At 40.0% G+C, this 23,334-nt stretch overlaps 1 protein-coding gene across 2 annotated transcripts in view; it reads left to right on the top strand.

Annotated features, from left to right (window-relative positions):
- Positions 1-11,080, top strand: part of col5a3.S (collagen type V alpha 3 S homeolog) — a 110,834-nt gene extending 99,754 nt beyond the window's left edge. For both annotated transcript variants that reach the window (XM_018256276.2, XM_018256277.2), the window contains 11 exons: positions 655-708; positions 1,651-1,704; positions 2,385-2,492; positions 2,605-2,658; positions 3,041-3,076; positions 4,686-4,739; positions 4,837-5,083; positions 5,170-5,282; positions 6,158-6,226; positions 8,690-8,923; positions 10,696-11,080. In XM_018256276.2, the coding sequence (XP_018111765.1) occupies positions 655-708; positions 1,651-1,704; positions 2,385-2,492; positions 2,605-2,658; positions 3,041-3,076; positions 4,686-4,739; positions 4,837-5,083; positions 5,170-5,282; positions 6,158-6,226; positions 8,690-8,923; positions 10,696-10,842 (1,170 nt within the window). In that variant the 3' untranslated portion in view covers positions 10,843-11,080. The remainder of the gene's footprint in view (positions 1-654; positions 709-1,650; positions 1,705-2,384; positions 2,493-2,604; positions 2,659-3,040; positions 3,077-4,685; positions 4,740-4,836; positions 5,084-5,169; positions 5,283-6,157; positions 6,227-8,689; positions 8,924-10,695) is intronic.
- Positions 11,081-23,334: the final 12,254 nt, after the last annotated feature.

The following is a 23,334-nucleotide window of genomic DNA, read 5'->3' on the forward strand; positions in this document are numbered from 1 at the left end:
AAAATTAGAAGCAAGTGCAGTCCTTTACATCTCTCAGTCTACAAGGGATGTCAAATCTCAACCCATTAAGTGCCACCTGCAATGCCATCAACTTGGGAAAAAAGACCCTGGATAGATGTACACGCATGTAGCAAAAGAGTTTATTAGTCCAAAATACACTTACAACAATACATATTAACAATAAAAACCTATGAGGTCCCCTGAAAACACCAGGCTTAGAGGCCCAATCATAGAGTGGCAAGGGTACAAGGCACTTCCAATATATGTCAACAACTATGCATAAAAGTAAGAATTTACAACCAAAAAGGCCAGACATATACAAAATGATGTGTCCTCAGCATCAAAAATGTGTCCCTATATTAAGGCCCAAACAATCCCAGAGAATAGTTCCGAAAGTTCCAGTCCAAACAATAATACTAGTAACAATGCAATGATTGTATATGCCTTTAGTTTTAGTTGAAGTTCAGTTCCCTGAATTATTTAATATATATTTGGAGATTCGTGACCAGCAGAATTAGCTTAAAAGTGCATTGTTTATTGACAATATATCATCTGGCCATAGAGTAAGTTAACCAGCCTTCGTCAAGGTGAATCTCTTTGGTAAGCATAGTGATTCTTATTTGTTGAACAACCTTATTTCTCAATGTTTCATAGGGTGAACCAGGACTGTTGGGACCACCTGGACAGACCGGACCACCTGGACCCATGGTAGGTTCACTTCATTTAAAAAAAATGAGACTGTGAGAATTAGATTTAAATAAGGCTTTATATTTCTTATATTGCTTTCGAGCTGGGGTTAGTTTAAGTCAGTGGTCCCCAACCAGTAGCTCATGAGAAACATGTTACTCACCAACCCATTGGATGTTGCCCCCAGTTGCCTCAAAGCAGGAGCTTATTTTTGAATTCAAGGCTTGGAGGCAAGTTTTGGTTGCACAAAAACCAGGTGTACTGCCAAACAGAGTCTCCTGTAGGCTGCCAGTCAAGCCAATAACAGCCCTTATTTGACATCCCCATGGACTTTTTCATGCTTGTGTTGCTCTCCAACTCTTTTTTACATTTAAATGTGGCTCACGAGTAAAAAAAGGTAGGGGACCCCTGGTTTAAGTGGAACATTCAGCGGGGTTGGTTTAAGTTATGAGTCATAAGGACTCAGCTACTGATGTAGCTTCTAATTTGTTGACATTTCATGAATGGCTTCATGAAGAATCAATAATGTGTTTCTTATAGATGAGCTTGTTAGAAATAGGACCTTCAGAATGTGCTGCAGGTCTTGTTTCCTACAACTGCCTACTTGCTACAACTACTGGTTCTATGCTGAGTCAAAGATGGTTGTGTTTGGGTTATGGAACCTTTGCATTGAGTCAGCTGGTAAAGCACAGAAATCAGTGTGTGGATTACACAAAAAGTTTAGGTCTTTGTATCTAAAGCTTCTGTAAAAAGATGGAAACACATTTAGTGGCCAACTAGCTTTTAGGTCTTTGTACCTAAAGGTAATAAATGTCATAGCAGCTTCTGTGAATAGAAGGAAACAAAGTCGGTGCATATATAATTATATATTTATATATACAAATGCGTATGTTATTATTTTAGTATAAACTTCACATTCAAACATTGCCTTCACTCAACATTATCTAATCTTTTGTTTTCAAGGGCCCTGCAGGATTACCAGGCCTTAAAGGAGATCCAGGTTTTAAGGGTGATAAGGTGCGTTCTTTCTCTCCTGCATTTCCATTCTATTTGTGTATATCATCTCACACTTCATATCCATATCCATAACAAAATGCATGGTCTGTAATGCTGCACTTTTGTTGAGGGAAACTACCAGATTGACTCCTTCATGACTTCTCACTACCTGTGCTCTGCTTCTAACCTTTGCCTTTCTTCTCTCCTTATTACACTGCGACATCTTCACAGCAAGATATACCACAGACTTCTTCTTCTGGAATTCCTTTCCTTGGCCTATCAGACTCTTTCCTTTCTTGCAAACCTTCAAACTCTCCCTGAAGACCTGTGTAATTAAAGATACCTATCTACACCCTTTTGAATGTACAAAGTTACTGTGCCATGGACAATGGCTATTTTTTTCCATCCTTATGTTTTCAGTTGTTCCCAGATCTACAGATAATAAGCTCTTGTGAGCAGGGCTACTTAACCCTATTGCTTCCTGTCTGTTAATTCATTTTAATGTCTCTGTTTGAAATGAAACTACATTTAGTTACTTTTTGAAGATAGAAAATATGACCCATGTTGGCCAACATTGTTATAGGCAGTGATTACTGGTTTAAGCAGCTCTGTAAAATTTGTGGCTTTTGCACCTTAGGAGAGAGTTATAGGACTAGCCTTGAGCTACTAGAATACATGTTCTTGTTTTTTTCTCCACCTAGGGTCATGCTGGATTGATCGGTTTAATTGGACCTCCAGGTGAAATGGGAGAGAAAGGAGACAAAGGACCACCTGGAATCCAGGGAGTACCAGGTCCCAAAGGTGACTCTGTAAGTATTGTGTATTTTTTGAAAACTGATGACATAAGTCCATAAAGGAAATATCTCAAAAAGTCTAGTTGAGTAGGAGCAAAGTAATTCTTTTTTTCTTTGCTTTTTTAAGGGGCCTACTGGACCTGCAGGACCAAATGGACCACCAGGACTTAGTGGCTTATTGGTATGATCAAATAAAGTGGCGTGGGCTTGGGAAGTACAAAAAGTGAGATGGTCACCAGGAAATAGAAAGGGATACTGGAAGAATATTATAGAATGCCAATGTGTCAGCTAAGGAAAGTTGGAGACTGCTGGTGTAGGGTGGGTCAGTGTTGGCTTCTCATATGTGACCGATTGGGTCGAAGATACACATGCATGTTTTATGTGTCACTTTTCATACTAATTGTAACAATTATCAAGGGTATTGTTCTGCAATTTATATTGGGAGGCATATAGGAAGGATGTTAGGATACTTAAAGAGTAGTAGTGATGTCACTGTATCGTAAGAGTGAATTGTTTTATACAGAAACAGAATCCGTTCACTAATTTCTGTCATTTGCTTCTAGGGCCCTTCAGGCCAGAAAGGCTCAAAAGGAGCTCCGGTAAGTTCCCACCATGTTGGATTCTCTATGTAATAAAAGGTTTTCAGTTTGGTACTTGTCCAGTAACCAGTAGCAACCAATCAGCAGGTAGGAATAACTTTCCAGCTGTTTCAACACAAACATCTGATTGGTTGCTATAGGTGTGGACAAAATTTAGAAATGTATTATATTGCCCTATGTTATGTACCAAATGTTTTCCCTTTAAAAGGGCAGCACTCAGGGTAACTGCTTCCAAGACGTAAGTTTAGAATCTTTCCACAGACGACAGCACCCTGCTGGTTACCAGGGACGGTGTATTGATGTTTGTGTTAAAGGATAAGTAAACCTTTAAACTAAGTGAATGTAAAATTGATGCGAGTGTTATTCTTAGCACTTTTGTAATTTACATTATTTAAATGGTTCGTGAGCAGCATGTTGCTCACCAGCCCTTTGAATGTTGCTCCTAGTGGCCTTATGCAGGTGCTTATTTCTTGGCATGACGGCAAACTTTAGTTGCATAAAAATGTGTACTGTCAAATATATCTTTATTTACGCTGCCAGTCCTCATATGAGCTACCAATAGCCAATCACAGCCCATATTTGGCACCCCAAGGAATTATTTGCATGTTTATGCTGCTCTCCAACATTTTTGCATTCAAATGTGGCTCATGGGTAAAAAAGGTTGGGAACCCCTGTACTAAGGGATACATGTGCTGTTAATATGAATGAATTTTGTTACAACAGCGCCACCTGCTGGTTAGTTTCCCACCAGTCTGACCACCAAGTAGTCAAGGAAGTTGTCAGGAGAAAGAAAGAGGCTGCTCTGATGTTCTTCTGCTTAGGAAAGATGTGAGAAAGGTTTATAATTCTTTTCCTAAGCAGAAGAACATCAGAGCAGCCTCTTTCTTTCTCCTGACAACTTCCTTGACTACTTGGAATCGTTATAATTGTATCTAGTTGGCGAGTTCATGCGGAAGTGAATGGGAGTGAATTTTTAATTTTCGAATTGAATTTAAAATTTGGCAAAGCCATTGAAAATAATAGGTAAACCGTGATTTTACTGCTATTTTACTGTGTTGTCTTTACTCAAATTTTAACTCAACTGGGTTTTGAAAGCCAAGTATTTTCATAAATAAGCATGCATTCAAGAATTTAAGATATTAAGGGATACACATGCTGTTAATATGAATTAATTTTTTTTTTTTACAACAGCGCCACCTGCTGGTCAGTTTCCCACCAGTCTGACCACCAAGTAGTCAAGGAAGTTGTCAGGAGAAAGAAAGAGGCTGCTCTGATGTTCTTCTGCTTAGGAAAGATGTGAGAAAGGTTTCTAATTCTTTCCTAAGCAGAAGAACATCAGAGCAGCCTCTTTCTTTCTCCTGACAACTTCCTTGACTACTTGGTGGTCAGACTGATGGGAAACTCATGGGAAATTCATTCATATTAAAAGCACATGTATCCCTTAATATCTTGGAATTAAAAAATAAATAAATAATGAATGTAAATGACAAAAGTGCTTAGAATAGCCTCCTCATCAATTGTATATTCACTTATATTAAAGATTTACTTATTATTTAAAATATGAATATGAAAAAAAAAAATCTGTTTTAAACAAATCTTCTTTTAACAGGGCCCACTGGGACTAAAGGGAGATCCAGGAGCAGCAGGACCTGCTGGGCCCCCAGTAAGACCACTAGTCTGTTATTTGTCATGATAGTTCTCAGAGCTGAATATCTAGAGCTACCTGGCTTCAAATGTCTGTCTTTTGTTCCTCCTTGCAGGGTTCACCTGCTCAGTTCATACAGCCTCTGCCATACGAGGGAACTAGGAAAAGGCGTAGGCAGTCAGAGGGAGAACAGGCAGATCAGGGCCTCGCTGATTACATGAATGACAAGGTCGAGGAGGTAGAAGCTGCAATCGTTTCCATAAAAAGAGACTTAGAACACATGAGGCGGCCTGTAGGATCCCAGGAGAGCCCTGCAAGAACCTGCAAGGAACTTCAGATGTGCCACTCAAATTTGAAGGATGGTGAGTTCTGCAGTAACATAGGACAGACCAAGTTACAATTTATGCGAAATGGGACAAATTGCTCCTCTTTCTGTCTTCATCTTTAGGAGAATACTGGATTGATCCAAACCAGGGATGTAACCGTGATGCCTTCAGAGTGTTCTGCAATTTCACAGCAGGAGGAGAAACCTGTCTCTATCCAGACAAAAAGTTCGAGTCGGTGAGTAAAATATTGGTAACACATTAGCACTCCCTTCTTTAACCCATTCACTATAGAAGCTTTATCGGTTTTAGTTTTTGAATTTTTTCATTCACGTGTTTTAAAAATGGAGAAGGAAAGGTAAAAATTAAGTAAGCTTTATCAGAAAGGTCTATATAAATACACCAGTAAACCCTCAAAGTAATGCTACTCTGATTCCTCTGTCAAAAGAAACACCACATTTCTTTCCTTCTATTGTGTACTCATGGGCTTCTGTATCAGACTTCCTGTTTTCAGCATAAACCTCCTTCCCCCGGGCGTGAGCATGCTCAGTTTGCTCCTCTTCCCCCCCCTTCTCTGCTGTAATCTGAGCTCAGAGCTATAAGTGAACAGGGAGAGACTCAGGCAGGAAATGATGTCACACCAAGCTAATACTGCAGCTGCTATCCTAAACAAACAGAGAGCTTCTAGAGCTATTTACTCAGGTGTGTTAAAACATTCTACAGAATAAATATAACATTCTAGCTTGCACTATTGCAGCTAAAAGCTTTCCTTTTCCTTTAAGATTTTTTTCACTTGAGGAATTTCGACAATTCCATTTGGTTCAGGATTTGTCCAAAGTTTTAATATTCAGCTGAACCCAACAATCATGGATTTGGTGCATCCCAAGAAAAGACTGAATACTTCTTGGTCCCAAGTTGCACATGGGTTGGTGTTGCAGCGCAGAAATATAGTGTATTGGGATCACTGATAATAATAACTTTAATAATCACATAACCAGAAATCTTGTGTTAGTAAAATGTCATTCTGTTGCACTTTATTCCTTAAATGGTTAATAAATGTTAGATTAAATTCATTGTAAAGCAATAATGATAATATTCACTCTTTCTATGTAGGTGAAAATTGCAGCGTGGAATAAAGAAACCCCAGGAGAATGGTACAGCTCCTTTAAACGAGGAAAGAAGGTAAATTTATTTATTTCCCAGCCTTAGGCACTTTACAGCCATCAAGGCATTCCCTGAGGCTGAGTAACTGCAGGTCAATTCATTTAGAGGGATTTTCCAGTTGCAATCTTGTAATCTTTGTTATCACTTATTCTTGTGGATGCTCCAAATCCATCATTTTGGGATTCACTTGAATACCAAATCACCTACAAAACATTTGACCAAACTGAGGAAAACAAGTCCATAATTGCACATTCAGATTTAAAGGAAAAGGATACTCCCCAAAATGAATACTTAATCAACAGTTTATATCAAACTCTATCTGTTAATTGGCTCATGTGACCTAACATGTATTGTTTGTTTGGTTTGTTTGTGGGCACCGTGAATCCTAGGATTACCCAATGGCACATACTACTAAAAAATTATATTATTATGAAAAAAATGTATCTACATGAGGCAGGGTTTTACATATTAGCTGTTTTAAGAAATACATTTTTATAGAGAACTTCATGGTTTGTCTGTATAGTTTTCCTTTAAGACAATTCATAAAAACTAAAGTGTTCCCATGGGATTTGGTGCCTTCCTGCTCATACCGTCTGCCCAGTGTCAGACTGGGACACCAGGGGCCACCAAAAAACCTTAGACCAGGGGCCCACCAAAAGTTTTTAGACCAGGGGCCCACCCTCAGTACTATTTTCTTCCTCACTCAACCTCTATTCTCCTAGTCTCTTTTCTTTACACACTATAATCTATTATTCCACCTATTTAGCCACTTTGTTCCCATAGAAATAGGGAATGGCCATGAAATAGGCCAAATGTTTAGCAGCATGAGGGACCACTGACACCTGGGCCCACCGGGAGTTTTCCTGGTATCCCAGTACGCCAGTTCGTAAATGCATCTGCCCATCCATATGTTTTCACTTAGCAAGCTCTATCAAGGAATTTACCTGACATTAAGGTGGGGTGGGCCTAGGGCAGCAGAATTTTAGGGGCGGCACTGGAGACTTGTGTACGGAAGATTTGAAAATCTCCCACATGTCTCCAGTGCAGTTCTACCTGTGCATGTGCGCACGAGCGCATGTAAAGGAAGTGGACAGGTAGGAGATGTAGAGGGGAAGGGGAGGAGAAGAAGACAGGGAAGGGGAGGGGATGGAGAGGAGATGGGGAAGAGGATGGGATGGAAATGAGAAGGATACTGGGAAGGTGAGGGGACGGGGAGGAGAAGGAGATGGGAAAAGGGAGGGGACAGGGAGGAGCAGGAGACAGGGAAGGGGACGAGGGAGGAGAAGGAGACAGGGAAGGGGATGGGACGGTGTGGAGAAGGAGATGGGGAAGGAGAGGGGACAGGGAGGAGAAGACAGGGAGGGGACCGGGAGGAGAAGGGGAAGGGGAGAAGATGGGGAGGAGCAGGAAACAGAGAAGGGATGGGGAGGAGAAGGAGACAGGGTCAAGCAGAGCTGGCTTAGGATGCCTGGATAGTAAATCAAACCCTGAAATTCTATGGAATTTCCAGAGAGGGGGGGCAAGTCTGATTATATAGGGGACAGGACAATGATGTCAAGAGCAATGCTATTACATTAATCGTGTTCTGCCTGGGTTTCAGCAATCTGAAATACAAAATGGAAATTTTTAACCAGACAGCCCATGTTAAGACCAGAATCAAGTGGCAGCCCTACATTAAGGGCAGATGCCAATATGTGGTGTGTGTACCGCATCTAAACAGCTTGTTGCAGGCCACACCCAGTTACCCATCGATTTAGTTTAAATTGGATTAACTTTTAAAAACATGTTACTTATTCATGAAGGTCCATTAAGCAAAACAGACATTTAGGTGATCCCCCAATTCTGCTCAAGAGGCAGAGAACAACCTGCACAATACAAATATTGTATTCTTATAGGTATAGCTCACACTGTTGTACAGAAACAGAGAATAAGTCCATGATCAGCTATCATGGCCTCCACTATAGGTTAACCTGAGATTGCTAGGGTGGATGGGGAAAATATTCATGCTGGGAGATAATTCATAAAGTACAAATATGGGTCTCAAGTATAAACTAGATATGCCATTGTACTTTATGCATTAGCTCCAAGGATGTCTGTCCGTCCAGGCACAACTCAGACAGCCACACTGAGGTCCTTGTTAATGGACGTCTTCCGTCTCTGGGATAGAACAGTACAAAATCATAAATAATCATAAAGGTTTCAGATAAATAATAAGCCAGGAAGAGATGGACCATATGTAATAGAGCCTGAAGTCACTACTTCTTCCTGATATAAAGCCGCCTTACTTTATTTCAGCAAAACCCGTGTCCAATGAGATGCCACAGCCCAGTATTGACTACACACTCAAAGTGCTGATATATATACGCTGTATATATAATTAGAACAGTTCATTAGTTCAGTAAATCTACAATGCATAGATATTTGGCATCATAGAGCAATTAGAATTTTAATTTGAATTCCGTTCTTTGTATCCTCCTCTAGTTCCACTACATTGATGCCGATGGAAACCCTGTACATGTAGTGCAGATGACCTTCCTCAAGCTGCTCAGTGCTGTAGGACGGCAACAGTTTGCGTATAATTGCCAGCAATCTGCTGCATGGTTTGACATGTCACAGGGAAACCACAACAGGGCGATGAAGTTCAAAGCAGACAATGACGAGGAGCTAACACACAGTCGCACACCACAACTCAGGGCAATATATGATGGGTGCATGGTAAGGAATAAATTATATCATTGGATATCTGCTGTCAGGCTCTGTTTCCCATTTACTACACATTAGGATAGGGAAAATGTGAAAAGTGTTGTACAGACCCACCAGAGTATTCTGACACACACACCTTCCTTAATGCTACAGCCTCCTACTAATTCTCATGGTCTCCCATGTAGCTATTCTACATATAGTTCTCCATTTACCTTTCAGAGGCAAAGCAAGTTTTCCTTTACAGCTGAAGCCTGAGGTTGACCAGGCCATTCTCTAGCGACTTTAAATGCTCACAGAACCCCTCAGTGATTGCTAATATCCTAATAATTTAATATAGGGGTACATTATTCTTTATAATACATGATTGTCACTCAAAATTCCCTGTATAACTCAGCCAGCAGTCTTGTGGCTTCTAATATCCTTATCATTTACAGTAGGGGGTACATTATCTCTTATATTACACAAGTGATACTCGGCGTTCCCTGTATAATTCAGCCTGCAGCCTTTAAATGGTCACAGAACCCGCTCAGTGACTTCTTATATCCTTATCATTTACAGTAGGGTGTACATTATCCCTTATAATACATGAGTGATACTCAGAGTTCCCTGTATAACTCAGCCTGCAGCCTTGTGCCTTTATATGGTCACAGAACCCCTCAGTGACTTCTAATATCCTTATCATTTACAGTAGGGGGTACATTATCCCTTATAATACATGAGTGATACTCAGAGTTCCCTGTATAACTCAGCCTGCAGCCTTGTGTCTTTATATGGTCACAGAACAACCCCTCAGTGACTTCTAATATCCTTATCATTTACAGTAGGGGGTACATTATCCCTTATAATACATGAGTGATACTCAGAGTTCCCTGTATAACTCAGCCTGCAGCCTTGTGCCTTTATATGGTCACAGAACCCCTCAGTGACTTCTAATATCCTTATCATTTACAGTAGGGGGTACATTATCCCTTATAATACATGAGTGATACTCAGCGCCGATCCGCGCATTTATGCCGCCTGAGGCGACCTTCCGTTGCCGCCCCGACCCCTCCTCACGGCGCTCACATTTTCTGCGCAGGAGGGGGTCGGGGCGCTGCACGACGCTAGTGCAGAGAGCGCAATTGCGCTCTCTGCACTAGAAGAGCCGAATTTCCGGGTTGAAAACCGGAAATTCGGCTCTTAGTTACCAGGAGCGGCATTTTTGCCGCCCCTGGTAACCAGGGGGGCGCTGCCGCCTGAGGCGAGTGTCTCAACTCGCCTCATTGGTGGAGCGCCCCTGGTGATACTCAGAGTTCCCTGTATAACTCAGCCTGCAGCCTTGTGCCTTTATATGGTCACAGAACAACCCCTCAGTGACTTCTAATATCCTTATCATTTACAGTAGGGGGTACATTATCCCTTATAATACATGAGTGATACTCAGAGTTCCCTGTATAACTCAGCCTGCAGCCTTGTGCCTTTATATGGTCACAGAACAACCCCTCAGTGACTTCTAATATCCTTATCATTTACAGTAGGGGGTACATTATCCCTTATAATACATGAGTGATACTCAGAGTTCCCTGTATAACTCAGCCTGCAGCCTTGTGTCTTTATATGGTCACAGAACAACCCCTCAGTGACTTCTAATATCCTTATCATTTACAGTAGGGGGTACATTATCCCTTATAATACATGAGTGATACTCAGAGTTTCCTGTATAACCCATGAGTGCTACATGAGTGATACTGAGTGTTCCCTGACCTGTGTACGTTTTGAAATAATTCTCCCCTCTAAACCAACAGTTTCGGAAAGGCATTGAAAGGACCATGCTGGAGATAAACACCTTCAAAGTGGAACAATTACCCCTCAGGGATGTGGCTGTCAGTGACTTCGGAGACAATAACCAAAAGTTTGGCTTTGAATTAGGGCCTGTCTGCTTTAATGGTTAATCATTTTGACTCCAAAAATAAAACCACCTGTTGACACGCAAGAGAAGCCGATTTTGTTTTTCTCGCCATATGGACCAAAAGAAAATTCCACCACTTCATTGGCAAGGATTTAGCTTGACAATTTTCCCTTCTTTTTATTTTGTATTATATATTTTATGTTTGGACATCTGCATAAGACCACAAATTTGTCTTTAGCAAAAGGTCCACTTTTTCCCCCCTAAACACGGATATAACACAAGCCAAGTGCCCTTATATGCTTTATATTGTTTATGTAAGGAGGGGATCAGATTGTGGCATGGAGATCACTAGACAAGGCTGATTCTAGGTCATAAATGGGGTATATGGAATTCTCCGATCCCTAAAAGCATCCCTGGTTTGTGCACTGGAGCGTAATCGACCAATCACTGATGCCTCACCCAAGGAACTTAAAGAAGCAAAGTGATCTGATTGGCTCTGGCCATTAGCAATCATACACTGAAGTCAGCTCTGCAAAGGCCTCCTGATTAACCCTGATTTATAAGGGGTTGGTTTATTAGTGATGCCTTTCTAACACGGAATCCAGAGGTGACACCATACTCGATCCCTCAAATGGTGACACAAATATTAACTTATATCCTAAATGTACTGTATATTTTCTGTGTATAGATTATCTAACACTGTTTAAATTGGCATCTGGTTTTGTGTATTAAAGTAACGAATTCGGTAATACCGTATTAGAGCTTTCTCTATTAAGGATATTTTCATTTTATTGGCACATCCCTGATCACTTACTTTAATACACAGATCTTTTATAATCGTACTTGGTCCCAGCAGATTATTCCATGAGCTTCTGTTAAAGGAACAGTAACACCAAAAATTAAAGTGTTTTAAAGGAATGACAATATCTTGTACTGTTGCCCTGCGCTGGTAAAACTGCTGTGTTTGCTTCTGAAACGCAACTATAGTTGATATAAACAAGCTGTTGTGTAGCCATGGGGCAGCCATTCAAGCACAGGATACACAGTAGATAACAGATAAGTACTACTATAGTTTATGTAAACAAGCTGCTGTGTAGCCATGGGGGCAGTAATTCAAGCACAGGATACACAGTAGATAACAGATAAGTAAGTACTACTATAGTTTATATAAACAAGCTGCTGTGTAGCCATGGGGCAGTCATTCAAGCACAGAATACACAGTAGATAACAGATAAGTACTACTATAGTTTATATAAACAAGCTGCTGTGTAGCCATGGGGGCAGCCATTCAAGCACAGGATACACAGTTGATAACAGATAAGTACTACTATAGTTTATATAAACAAGCTGCTGTGTAGCCATGGGGGCAGCCATTCAAGCACAGGATACACAGTAGATAACAGATAAGTACTACTATAGTTTATATAAACAAGCTGCTGTGTAGCCATGGGGGCAGTCATTCAAGCACAGAATACACAGTAGATAACAGATAAGTACTACTATAGTTTATATAAACGCTGCTGTGTAGTCATGGGGGCAGTAATTCAAGTCCAAACAATGTAGTGTGGATTAGCACACCCACCTTCTAGGTCAGCAAAGATATGCCTGGTGCACGTGGGTGGAGGCTCGGCAACCCCCCAAAGCAGTAGTGTAGAAAGAACCTCACGGCACACAGGTCTGCATGAAGTTTTCAGTGATTTATTGAAGCGGAGTGCACAGCAACATTTCGGGGTCACCCCCTTTGTCAAGCATGCTTGACAAAGGGGGTGACCCCGAAACGTTGCTGTGCACTCCGCTTCAATAAATCACTGAAAACTTCATGCAGACCTGTGTGCCGTGAGGTTCTTTCTACACTACGGCAGTAATTCAAGCACAGGATACACAGTAGATAACAGATAAGCACTACTATAGTTTATATAAACAAGCTGCTGTGTAGCCATGGGGGCAGCCATTCAAGCACAGGATACACAGTAGATAACAGATAAGTACTACTATAGTTTATATAAACAAGCTGCTGTGTAGCCATGGGGGCAGCCATTCAAGCACAGGATACACAGTAGATAACAGATAAGTACTACTATAGTTTATATAAACAAGCTGCTGTGTAGCCATGGGGGCAGCCATTCAAGCACAGGATACACAGTAGATAACAGATAAGTACTACTATAGTTTATATAAACAAGCTGCTGTGTAGCCATGGGGGCAGCCATTCAAGCACAGGATACACAGTAGATAACAGATAAGTACTACTATAGTTTATATAAACAAGCTGCTGTGTAGCCATGGGGGCAGCCATTCAAGCACAGGATACACAGTAGATAACAGATAAGTACTACTATAGTTTATATAAACAAGCTGCTGTGTAGCCATGGGGGCAGCCATTCAAGCACAGTATACAGAGTAGATAACAGATAAGTACTACTATAGTTTATATAAACAAGCTACTGTGTAGCCATGGGGGCAGCCATTCAAGCACAGGATACACAGTCGATAACAGATAAGTTCTGAAGAATCCCATTGTATACTACAGAGCTTATCTGTTATATGTTGTATATCCTGTGCCTTTTCTCCTGTTTCAGCTTTGAATGGCTGTCCCCATGGTTACACAGCAGCTTGTATAGTAGTAGCACTCTACCAGTGCAGTAAAACATTACATTATATTCTCATTACTTTGAAACACTTTCATTTTTTATTCATTACTGTTCCTTTATAGAAAAATGAAACCCATTAGGGCTCATTTACGCTGGTGCTTTGTGGCTTGAAACCTTTGTTGAGACATTAGATCCGAGGCGCAGTGCAGAGCACAAGGCAGCCCTATACTCTGGGAGTTATTTATCAAAGTCCGAATGCCAAAGACTCAAGAAAATTGAGTTTTTTTAACTATTAAATCCGAATTTTTGTGGAAACAAAACTTTTTTCAGGATATATTAAACTCCCTAGGCTACAAAAAGTCAGATTCCGAACATCCGGCATCTCCGACCAAGGTTGTATATAAATCAATGGGAGAGGTCCCTATCCTTTTTGGAAGTTTCTGTGGTCTGTGCTGGAATTAGCCTGAAAATCCAACTATTTCAGACTTTTTAAGACAAAAATCAGACAAAATCGAGCGATTCTGGAAAAAACTCTGAAAAAATGGTACGATTCGGATTTTCGCTCTATTTTTGTCCCTGATCCAATTAAATCGTGCTTTTTTTTTATAATAAATAAGGTCCAATTGTGGATTCTAGTTTGGTCTGACTTTTTTTATTTAAATAGTCAGAAAAATTCGGATTTTGATAAATAAGGCCCTTTATGTCTGCTTTCAGTGCTTTAAGCCTGTGTGTCGCCCTTCCACTTTGATAAGTGAAACCTGTCGTCTCAAATTCATATTCATGCCATGGTTTTGCACATGAGAACCAGTCGAATTTAAGTGTATATTTTCTCGTATTGCTATTGTTGTCAGTCCAGGAACCTCATAACTGACTGGGCGGCTCTTTAGCTCTTTAAATTGGGTAGCTCTTGCAGGTTTGATTTTTAAAAGAAACTTGTTTTTTGAGAATTTTGGGGACTCCAAGTTCATCTTGATCTGCATCATGCTAGTCAATTACTAGTCAGGTATTATTCAGTTGTCAGGCATTACGTAAACATCTTCATATCAAACTCAACTGCACTGAATATAGTTAATTGGCTAAATCTGTGTCCTCATTAATGAATTACTGAGCATGCTCCATTTCTTCAAAAAGTTGTATTTTACTATCGTTACTGAAAAGGACTACTACTTATGGGTGCTATGTTGTGCTATGCCAAATTCCAACTCTGACCAAAATAAAACATGATCAAGCATGCTCACTTGTACGGTCTTCACAAATCTTTCCGACAGAAGAGAACATGCTGGGGCCATTAGACAAAGTACTTGATAGCACTGTCCAACTGTTGTCACCAAGCGAGTAGAGATACGAGCAAAGCAAAGACACATATATAACAAAATGCTAAATCAAACCAAATCTGCAGTTTACAGCGAGTGTAAATTAGGTGCTAAAAATGGAGGCAGCAGGAACTTTGTATTGCCAGTCATAAGCCCTTTTTACCAAAGGCAACTTACCCAACTGGTCCTCATGAAACGTGACATTGAGATTTCTTCATAAGAAAGAGAAATTACTTGAATTTACTCATGAAACACGGTGGTGCTAAACTTTACGAAGAAAATATTGGTGTCATTCTGCATTTGTTGGGGTTTTTTCCCTTCTGTGGTGCTAGAACTTGGAGGACATGCTCTTACATATGAAGAATATTATTCATCAAGGGAAGGCTCTTTTGTTATTCTATTGAGTACCCCCATCAAGGTGCCTGCAAAATCTATTCAGAAGAAACCAAATAAAATAACGTTTTGCTGATTGGTCTGTCTCTATGTCAAAAATCCTGCTCTAAAGGTGCAATTGCATGCCCAAAAAAACAGTACAACATTATGCAAAGTAGAAGGAAACATGATCATTAGAATGTTGACATTCTTCATCATACACATTTAATGTGGTCCCTGGCCAATATGGTCTGTTGAAACTTTAGCATTTGTAAGTCCTTATTGACCTGGACACGTTTTGTGCCTAGATTTGCAGACCATTCATTTTGCCAGAGGACTCAACAATTGGCTGTGTTGCCCAGTTTGGTTGTCTATGTATATGTAGTCTTAAGTAACACTACTCACATTCATTTCATTTAAGGTATTTAGACAATTGTATTGAGCCACAGACTGGCTTGTAATGGAGTTTAACATGTTAAGGGATAACTTTGCCTTTGTTCCTGTTTACTCAAGATAAAGATACATGGCAATGCCCAGCCAGAAAAACCAAGAAGCATGAGCACCACCATCAAGTAAAAATGATGTATTATTGGTGTCCTTTCACTACTAACAAACTGATGAATTGCCAAGCTAGGGAAAAAGATGTATTGAGTATTTCTGTGTGCAAATTGGGTGATGATGCAAAATGTGTGCATTTTGCAGTAGAGTAGAGTAAGGAGAAATGTGTAAATGGTGGAAGGGCCAGCCTGCTTGGGGATTTGAAGGGTGGAAGAGGAGCAGGTCTAAAAAAGTATGAAATGGTGGAAGGTTGGAGGATCATAATAAGGCAGTCACCAAGTCATACTCATTTGGAGAGGAGGAAGAGGAAAAACCTTTTGGCGAAGGCTTGATGTGCAATAGAACAAGTTAGGCATTACAGGGACAAAGTAGACATGAATAAAAGCCAGAATGCCTGGGGTGGAAAGGATGAAGAAGTGCTAAGAACAAGAGAGAGGGAGAATAAAGAAAAGGACAGAAAATTGACAGATACAGGAGGGTGAGGATAGAAATAGAGTGAATAGGTACAAGGGTAAGGCATTGAGAGCTACAAGTGATTAGGACAGCAGAGAAAGGGCAGGTAGGAAGGTAAGGGGAGAAAAGGGTTTAGTGATAGGGGCGGGAACAGGCTATAATACAAGTGTACAGATACAGTAGTTGGGGAGAAGGACAGGAAAGAAATGGACAAATGTAGATGGTACAGGGAAATAATCTTTCTGAAGATAAGAACAGTAATGGGGGAGGGTCAAGCATGAAGTAGAGGTAGAGAATACAGTTGGCACAGGTCATCCTTGGAAGAAGAACTAAGTGTATGTCCCACAATGAGAGCCTGGGGTATCTGCAACATGCAGGTTTTTTCATGAGTAGAGTGTGGTCTTAGGATATATATTATTTGAGTGCTGGAAAACATTATATGGGTCTTAATCCCAGTCAACCCAACTGGCCCACAAAGCCAGACTGTGGAAGGATACTAAAGAGACAACACCGTCAGCCTATACAGGTGCCATTGGCCTGTGTATCACACAAGTACAAGGAGGTACATTAGAAAAAATATATGAGCCCATCATAGAAATGCCAGTAAAACTGAGGAGGATCTATCCAAAAACTATGGCTTAAAGGCTATTGGTCTGCAAGTGAAAAATGGATGAGTATAAGGAAACACTGATCAATAGGTGAGTAATAATGCAAACATTATGTTCCAAGTTGTTCTTAAAATCAAATATTTTTACAAGATTTTCCAGATATTTTTCCAGATTATAGTAAAAAATGTCCAGATACAATGTACCGGCAATCCACAGCTTTGAGGCTATGGAGGGAATCTTCAGCCAGAGGGTTAGTTGCAAAAGTAAATAGATTCACTTATGTGTTTCAGCTAATTGTTTGGGGCTCATTTCTTTTAGAAAAAATATTTTCCCTCTAAAGATGTCTAAAATGGAATGTCTTAACCACTCCAATAACATCAACATAAGTATATATTTATATTTAATAGAACTATGCTAATATAACATTTCTCAACTGGTGTTGCCAAATCAGATTCATGGCCAGAGACAGATATTAGGTGCATTGTGCAATTTTTTACCCCCCACCACCCATTGTTTTGGAAAATAAGAAATGTGGAATATGTATCTTGATTTGTGCTGTTACAGATGTGATTATGGGGACTATTATGGGTGGAGATAACGATTCCATGCCAGTGGATAATTTGGTTACAAATTTGGGAAAGAACTCTCAAAGATGTGTCCATCTCCAGAGAGAGAGAGAGAGTTATGTGCAAGTAATGATTAAAATAAAAAATTTAAATTCATTATCTGAATAAATTATATCCTTACAAGTTCTACTGAGGTTAATACCAAAATTAGGAACTTTGGTTCCTTGTTATAAACTCAATAGAAATTATACATTTACACTGTTTGGTTTCCATGTACATGAATCTGTAAGCCAATTGGAAGGGTCTCTTTTGACCTTGGAGGTAGAAAAAGTTGCAGCAGTGGTCAAGGTTTCAAAATCAGAGGTCCCTCAAGTATCAACCTCATTTGTCTACATGATCTTCAAAACCACACATATATTGAGTTCCAGCACTGTCTATAAGACCTCTACCACTGTTGAATGAAGACAGGTAGAAACCCCCATCCATGTTCCTAGGAAAATGCATGCAAATTTGGGCTTTGGGGCTATAAAGTAAATTCCACAATGTTCTCACTTCGTTCAGCAGCTTCTAGAATGGAAATTAACCTTATTTGAAGAACCCATACAAATCAGAAAATGAAGGATTGAGCCTTGGCTGGTAATGTCATCAGAGCTTGGCCCTCGGTCCCTTTAAGGATGCCACTACATGGTCCTTTATAAGAGCAGATGTTATGGTGTAAACAAACAAGGTTCTGATGGACCCTCTAGCACCTTTGTCCTTGTTTCAAAGCTATCTCTGCCACTTCAGGCAGGTTTTATGGTAGTCAAAAGAGATCACATGCTCATAGCGTTCTAGCTAAGAATCTCCCATTCATCCATGTCATCAGCATAGGTTTCATTTGTATGTGTATACATCCTCTTGTACATCTCTCATGCTTTTATGGATCTTGGTGTAGATCTTCATCGTACATTGCCTGCCCAGTTTAATTTGCAAAAACCTGATCGCCAAATAGATATCCCAACCTTTCTATTAACATCATACAGAGAAAATCAAATACCACATTCTCCTTATTAATCGGTGCTTGTCTACTATATAATGAATGAATTTTGTTAAAACAGCACCACCTGCTGGTCAGTTTCCCACCAGTCTGACCACCAAGTAGTCAAGGAAGTTGTCAGGAGAAAGAAAGAGGCTGCTCTGATGTTCTTCTGCTTAGGAAAGATGTGAGAAAGGTTTCTAATTCTTTTCCTAAGCAGAAGAACATCAGAGCAGCCTCTTTCTTTCTCCTGACAACTTCCTTGACTACTTGGTGGTCAGACTGGTGGGAAACTGACCAGCAGGTGGCGGTGTTGTAACAAAATTCATTCATATTAACAGCACATGTATCCCTTAATATCTTGGAATAGAAAGTAAATAAATAATCAATGTAAATTACAAAAGTTCTTAGAATAACCCCCTCATCAATTTTGTGAGTAACTGGTGAGCGAGCAGGGGGTTGGTCTCTAGCAGATAGAGCGCCAGTTGTGGGTTGAATTGGCGGCAGTCGCCAGATGGCAGTGAGCAAGCAGGGTGCAGGGCCACCTAGTATTACTAGTAATACTATTTACTCGGTTGTGCGTGCACAGTCTTTTATACATTATACACAGAAAACTGAAAAATGCACTTTTTTGAAAGTTTCAAAATCCACACTATTTAGCTATAAATAGACAGTTTGATGTACAATATATGATATGTGATGATGAAGGCTGTAATAGGCACCCAGACCACAAACTTTATGGCACACAGGACTGAATTCCATTTTCATTAATAGTGGATTTATAACTGAGAATTCCTACTTTGGGAACTTAGGCCAACTTCATCCCCACCCATAACTGCCCCCATCTGTCATGAGAAAAAGCAATTTACAAGCAGGTATTTTTTGGAAAAAAAAAAGAAACATAACCATTGGGAGGGGTAATATTGGGCAATGCAGCGAACATGTGGCTATTGGTCCATCTAATATGGCACCACTGGTTTGGGTTATTTTACATTTACAATATTTTACATTAACAAAAAAAAATCATGAACTCCCCCAAAACTGATATTAGCATAGTCCATGTTAATACCAATTCCATATTGTTATATTACAGTTAGAAGAGTTCTATTTTAGACATCATTAAAGGGCCAGAACAATATTTTTGCTAGAAGAAATGTTCCAAGAAATTTTTTTTTTAAATATTTACAGTTGAAACTGCAATACATTTAATTCTGTAAACTAGCCGGCCGGCTGAAGATCCAGCATTATCCTCATGAGTAGTGCCATCCTCATGCTCTCTCCTTGGGTTGAAAGATGTCAATACCAGGTGGTACAGGTACAATATCTATAGAGATTTCTGGCTGTAATGAGAATTTAAAAAATACTCTTGAGCTGCAAAACGAAGATGTTCATTGAGAGAAGGAGTAAAATTTGCTTAAATACTCACCAGGATTGTCTGTGTGTCTTCCTACTCTCCTTGTCCATTTATCAGTACCTTGGCAATGACATGCTGGTATCTTCATTGTAATGTAGCTCTTATCTGATCTGAAACACCAGCCAATAGTGACAGTACAGGGTGATTCACTGTCTGACATTGTAGCTCTGCTGTGCATGCTGAGACAGCATCATTTCTCCAAGCACTGAACGGAAAGATTATCTAATGCAGCGTTCTGTCCTTGCCTTCAGATTCTCCCAGCTCTCCTACTATTGACCTCCAGTGGGACCTTCTTCCAATAAGCAGAATGACCAAGATGACCATTCCACTCTCTCCTTTTCCAAGTCTAATCCTGCCCCCACCATGATTATCCTCACCTAGATCACTTACCTTTGCCTTTTATCCCTTTCACCATCCCCATGTCCTTGTTTGTCTCTCTCCTGTCCCTCACCCCCCCATACCATAGCCTATCCAATTACAGCCCCCATACCTTTATCTCACCCTTCTGCCCCCTTCACCAGACTGGATTGTATTCATGTCACCCCTGTCCCGCTGTTGCTGGTATTGTCATGTCAATCTCCAACCTTCCTTTATCCTTTTAGACCTGATCCACTTTGCACATCCAACAGGCTCAACACTTGCCTCCACTCTACATTCCCATCTTACTGCTCTTCTCCCCAGTAGCTCTTCAGCAAGAATTCTGTTTGACAGTAACTAAGAATACATATGGGATCAAACAATATATTAATTGCTGTAGTAAAGGGATTGTTTACCTCATTACTTGTACTAGATGTGGCAAACAATATGTGGGGAGCACTACCAGATCATTGAAAGAACGCATGAGAGAACACATTAAAGGGATACTGTCATGGGGAAAAAAAAATTTTTCAAAATGAATCAGTTAATAGTGCTGCTCCATCAGAATTCTGCACTGAAATCCATTTCTCAAAAGAGCAAACAGATTTTTTTATATTAAATTTTGAAATCTGACATGGGGCTAGACATTTTGTCAATTTCCCAGCTGCCCCAAGTCATGTGACTTGTGCTCTGATAAACTTCAATCACTCTTTACTGCTGTACTGCAAGTTGAAGTGATATCACCCCCTCCCTTTTCCCCCCCAGCAGCCAAACAAAAGAACAATGGGAACGTAACCAGATAACAGCTCCCTAACACAAGATAACAGCTGACTAAGAACAACACTCAATAGTAATAACCCATGTCCCACTGAGACACATTCAGTTACATTGAGAAGGAAAAACAGCAGCCTGCCAGAAAGCATTTCTCTCCTAAAGTGCAGGCACAAGTCACATGACCAGGGGCAGCTGGGAAATTGACAAAATGTCTAGCCCCATGTCAGATTTCAAAATTGAATATAAAAAAATCTGTTTGCTCTTTTGAGAAATGGATTTCAGTGCAGAATTCTGCTGGAGCAGCACTATTAACTGATTCATTTTGAAAAAAAAAATTTTCCCATGACAGTATCCCTTTAACCAAATAAAAAATATTAAGCTGAGTAACAAAACCAATGTCACTAGACATTTCGCAGAATGTAATGAGAGTAATTTAAAATATTTGTCCATACAAGGGATAGAACAGATTAGACTAGGTACTAGAGGAGGAGATTTTCTGACAAAATTGCGTAAAAGAGAAGGATACTGGATATTCCACTTACAAACCAGGTTGCCACTTGGATTAAATTATACCTTTGATGTAACTTGCTATACATAAGATTTTAAGACTTTTTTATGACTTTGTATAACTTATACTGTTTTCTACAATACCCTGTAACATGGATTATACAATATACAAACCATGTGATGTTAAACAACTGATAAATTGAGCCAATAACCCGGCTTTGAACAATTGTTAGATGTAACATGTGTGTTGAACTGTGATTGGTTTTATTGTGGGGAGGGCTCTTGTGAGCAGCTATTTAAGGAACAGAAGAAGTTAGTTTGTTAGAGATTGCCTATGACTAAGTGCTAGGTAAGCATGAAACGCGTTAGGCGGTATAATGGGGTAATTTTTGACTTTTAATATGTGAAATAAACATATACTTTTTACCTTTAAGCACGGTTCTGGGATTATTTTTCAAAAATTATGATTTTAAATGTGTCTCCCTGCCTTACTGTGCTTTTACTTGTTGATAACCAGTTTATTTGTATATAAATATGTATAAAAAATATAATCTTATATATTATGTATAATCTTATACCTCAGAAGAAGGGATAAAAACAAGATAAAGTAAGGATTATATAGAACAGTACGTAGGGGTTATATGAAGCAATAGGATGAGTTATAGGGAGGGTTATATGGAGCAATAGGAGGAGTTATAGGGAGGGTTATATGGAGCAGTAGGAGGAGTTATAGGGAGGGTTATATGGAGCAATAGGAGGAGTTATAGGGAGGGTTATATGGAGCAATAGGAGGAGTTATAGGGAGGGTTATATGGAGCAGTAGGAGGAGTTATAGGGAGGGTTATATGGAGCAATAGGAGGAGTTATAGGGAGGATTATATGGAGCAATAGGAGGAGTTATAGGGAGGGTTATATGGAGCAATAGGAGGAGTTATAGGGAGGATTATATGGAGCAATAGGAGGAGTTATAGGGAGGGGTTATATGGATCAATAGGAGGAGTTATAGGGAGGGTTGTATGGAACAATAGGAGGAGTTATAGGGAGGGTTATATGGAGCAATAGGAGGAGTTATAGGGAGGGTTATATGGAGCAATAGGAGGAGTTATAGGGAGGGTTATATGGAGCAATAGGAGGAGTTATAGGGAGGGTTATATGGAGCAATAGGAGGAGTTATAGGGAGGGTTATATGGAGCAATAGGAGGAGTTATAGGGAGGGTTATATGGAGCAATAAGAGGAGTTATAGGGAGGGTTATATGGAGCAGTAGGAGGAGTTATAGGGAGGGTTATATGGAGCAATAGGAGGAGTTATAGGGAGGGTTATATGGAGCAATAGGAGGAGTTATAGGGAGGATTATATGGAGCAATGGGAGGAGTTATAGGGAGGGTTATATGGAGCAATAGGAGGAGTTATAGGGAGGGTTATATGGAGCAATAGGAGGAGTTATAGGGAGGATTATATGGAGCAATAGTAGGAGTTATAGGGAGGGTTATATGGAGCAATAGGAGGAGTTATAGGGAGGGTTATATGGAGCAATAGGAGGAGTTATAGGGAGGGTTATATGGAGCAATAGGAGGAGTTATAGGGAGGGTTATATGGAGCAATGGGAGATGTTATATGGAGGGTTATTTACTTAAAGGGATACTGTCAGGGGAAAACTTTTTTTCAAAAAGCATCAGTTAAAGAAGACATATAGGATAAATGAAAAAAAACCTAATTTTGTAGGCAATTATAAGTAATATGTGGTGTTGCTTTTACATTGGGCTAAAAATGTATATTATCTTTAAAAATAGCCCCTTTATTGGAGCTCCATATAGATGTTCTCTGGTCCCTGTCTGTGTTTCAAATGAGGGGTGGGTGTGTCCTAATGCCAGAAGCACAGTAGGAGGGGACAGCCAATCACAGCCCTGCAGTCACACAAGTAAAGACAGGCTTCAGTTCCCTATCAGGTCCTGCTAGCTGCTGATTGGTTCCTGTCCTACAGTGCAGGGAGCTGAGTGCACAGCCT

The sequence above is a fragment of the Xenopus laevis genome, chromosome 3S, assembly GCF_017654675.1.
Source record: "Xenopus laevis strain J_2021 chromosome 3S, Xenopus_laevis_v10.1, whole genome shotgun sequence".
Classification (NCBI taxonomy): Eukaryota; Metazoa; Chordata; class Amphibia; order Anura; family Pipidae; genus Xenopus; species Xenopus laevis.